The sequence below is a fragment of the Sinocyclocheilus anshuiensis genome, unplaced genomic scaffold (genome assembly GCF_001515605.1).
Source record: "Sinocyclocheilus anshuiensis isolate Anshui unplaced genomic scaffold, SAMN03320099.WGS_v1.1 scaffold1500, whole genome shotgun sequence".
NCBI lineage: Eukaryota > Metazoa > Chordata > Actinopteri > Cypriniformes > Cyprinidae > Sinocyclocheilus > Sinocyclocheilus anshuiensis.
Genome location: NW_015537960.1, coordinates 980,264 through 982,634, shown reverse-complemented (window position 1 = coordinate 982,634; position 2,371 = coordinate 980,264). Strand labels below are relative to the sequence as shown.

The 2,371-nt window shown below is 41.5% G+C and overlaps 2 protein-coding genes across 2 annotated transcripts in view; one reads left to right on the top strand and one right to left on the bottom strand.

The window, feature by feature from the left end:
* Nucleotides 1-976, bottom strand: part of LOC107666777 (protein FAM196A-like) — a 43,137-nt gene extending 42,161 nt beyond the window's left edge. Inside the window, exon 1 of the mRNA XM_016458217.1 lies at nt 542-976. Within this exon, the coding sequence (XP_016313703.1) occupies nt 542-551 (10 nt within the window). The 5' untranslated portion in view covers nt 552-976. The remainder of the gene's footprint in view (nt 1-541) is intronic.
* LOC107666886 (dedicator of cytokinesis protein 1-like) overlaps nt 1-2,371 on the top strand; it is a 262,036-nt gene that overhangs the window by 165,170 nt on the left and 94,495 nt on the right. The gene's annotated exons all lie outside the window — the stretch shown is intronic.

The following is a 2,371-nucleotide window of genomic DNA, read 5'->3' as shown; positions in this document are numbered from 1 at the left end:
ATGTGACACTGAAGACTGGAATAATGGCTGCTGAAAATTCAGCTTTGCATCACAGATATAAATTACATTTTACAATATATTACAATAGAAAATAGTTATTTTAAATTGTAAAAATATTTCACAATTTTCCTGTTTTATTACAAACTTTACAAACTTTTGACTGATAGTGAATAAGTTTAAATTTGGGTCACAAAAATGGTCATTTGGACTTATATAAAGCTCTCTCTCTCTCTCTCTCTCTCTCTCTGCGTGGGTTGAAATAAAAAGATTATTGTAATGCTAAACAAAGCATTGCAATGGCCGGTTGAAACGCCACAGGATCAGATGATCTCGGCGTGTTGGTTCTGATGAGGTTCTTCAATGCAGCACTCGCCGATTTGTATCAAATCAACTTTAGTGTGCAAGTTTCTTGTGTTTTTGTATGTTTTTTCAGCATTAATATTGAGAATTCGCCAGCTGAAATGACTAAAGGTACATTTCCAGAAGGTTAAAGGTTTTTACGAGTCCAAACTTGAGCTCAAATGAAGAGGAAGAGACTCACCTCCAGACATGGATCAGTGGTGATGATGATGATGAGGAAGGGGAGGGAGAGATGACCAGCACATGTCTTCCCTCTCAGTGCAGCTGGAGTCCGTCAGGGTACGAGAACTGATGTGAGTCCGGAGAGAGGGTCTGCCATGCTCAAAGTTTCTCTGTGAAACGCTTGTACAGTCAGTCGGTCCTCCTGTGATCCTTACACATCCAGCGTGAGAGATTCCAATGAGATCTGCCCCAGAACACACACGCAAACTCGCACGCGTCTTTACCCGACCGGCACTCCCCCACAACTCTCGCTCTCTCACACACACACACGCACGCACACGCATGCACACGCATGCATGCACACACACTCACACACTCACGCGCACACTGCCGACGGGATGCAGCGGGGTCCGGAGCTCAGCGATGGCATGTGTGCACATGAGACATCCATCCTGAACCATGGCTTGTGTGCGCATGAGACATCCATCCTGAACCAGCCGCTCCAAGAACTGAGAGACCCGAGAGCCAGCGACACACACACAGAGAGAGAGAGAGAGAGGGAGGCGGGGTGGAAGACAGCAAACCAGAGAGAGAGAGAGAAGGGAAATTGCCAGGAAAATCCAGCTTTAGGTCATGTGGTGACCCGCTGATGTACATAGTAGCTGTCAGATCTTTTTTTAATGTTTTTTTTTCTGTTGACATTTTTATGATTTTTCCCCGTTATTATTTAAATTATATTTTATTTTATATACCTGTATAAAAATTAATAATACGTGTATTAAATGCATATATATATATATATATATGATATTCTGATTGTGTATCAGTTGTGGCATGACATTATGGCATGGAGATGTTGAATGCTTGATTCTGATTGGCTGTCAGACATTCTAAGATGATTATATTTCTGCCATCGAATGACTGAAGTAGTTCCAAGCTCGCATTATAGTTCCACATCACGTCACCACATTATTTCAGATAGACTTACACCCCGTCACCACAAAAAAATAAGGTTTTATCAGTCTACTGGGAAACAAAGTTGCTTCAGAGGACGAACTGGTATTTGAGAAAGTTTATTAAATAGATTAAAAGCTAGAGTTTTGTTTGAGACATTTAAGTAAGATCTCCTTGAGAACATTTACTCATCCTCACGTCTTTCCAAACCTGCATGACTACTGTACTTCTCCTTGAACACAGAAGAAGACATTTTAAAGAACGTTGGGGTCAAAGCAGCGTTGGACCCCATTATGGCATCCATCTTTTGCATTTCAGACCTCCAGACATCCATGCAGTTCTTCTACTTTTCCCTGTATTTTCTGTTTATCATTGTCTTTAGTTTTTTTGCCCTCATAGCTGCTAATACGGCCACACCACCACATGGCCTCCTCCAGGGTGCTTTGCATGGATTTTGTTGAATCAGCATGTAGAGTCATTATTTTCTTCAGGTTTATGGTTCTTTTGCTCTGTTATACAGTACGTACGCACACATGCATATAGAGAGAGCCTTTTATTTTCACCCTTTGTGTAACCCACAGGATTCATCAGCCCTTATTCCACAGGTTTTGTCCAACCATCATGATTGAAATTAAACGTGTGAACCTCAGCGTCTGAATTCAGTTCCCCGAACAAACGCTTTGAACTTCCATCTCCTGAGACACACTCCAGAAACACTCAGAGTTTCATACTCTCAACACTCGTACCTGTCAGCACCGCTGCAGCGGCTCTTTGTTTATTAAATCGTTTGGCTAATTCGATTGTTCTTTCAGCATGTACAGGTGCATCTCAATAAATTAGAATGTCGTGGAAAAGTTCATTTATTTCAGTAATTCAACTCAAATTGTGAAACTCG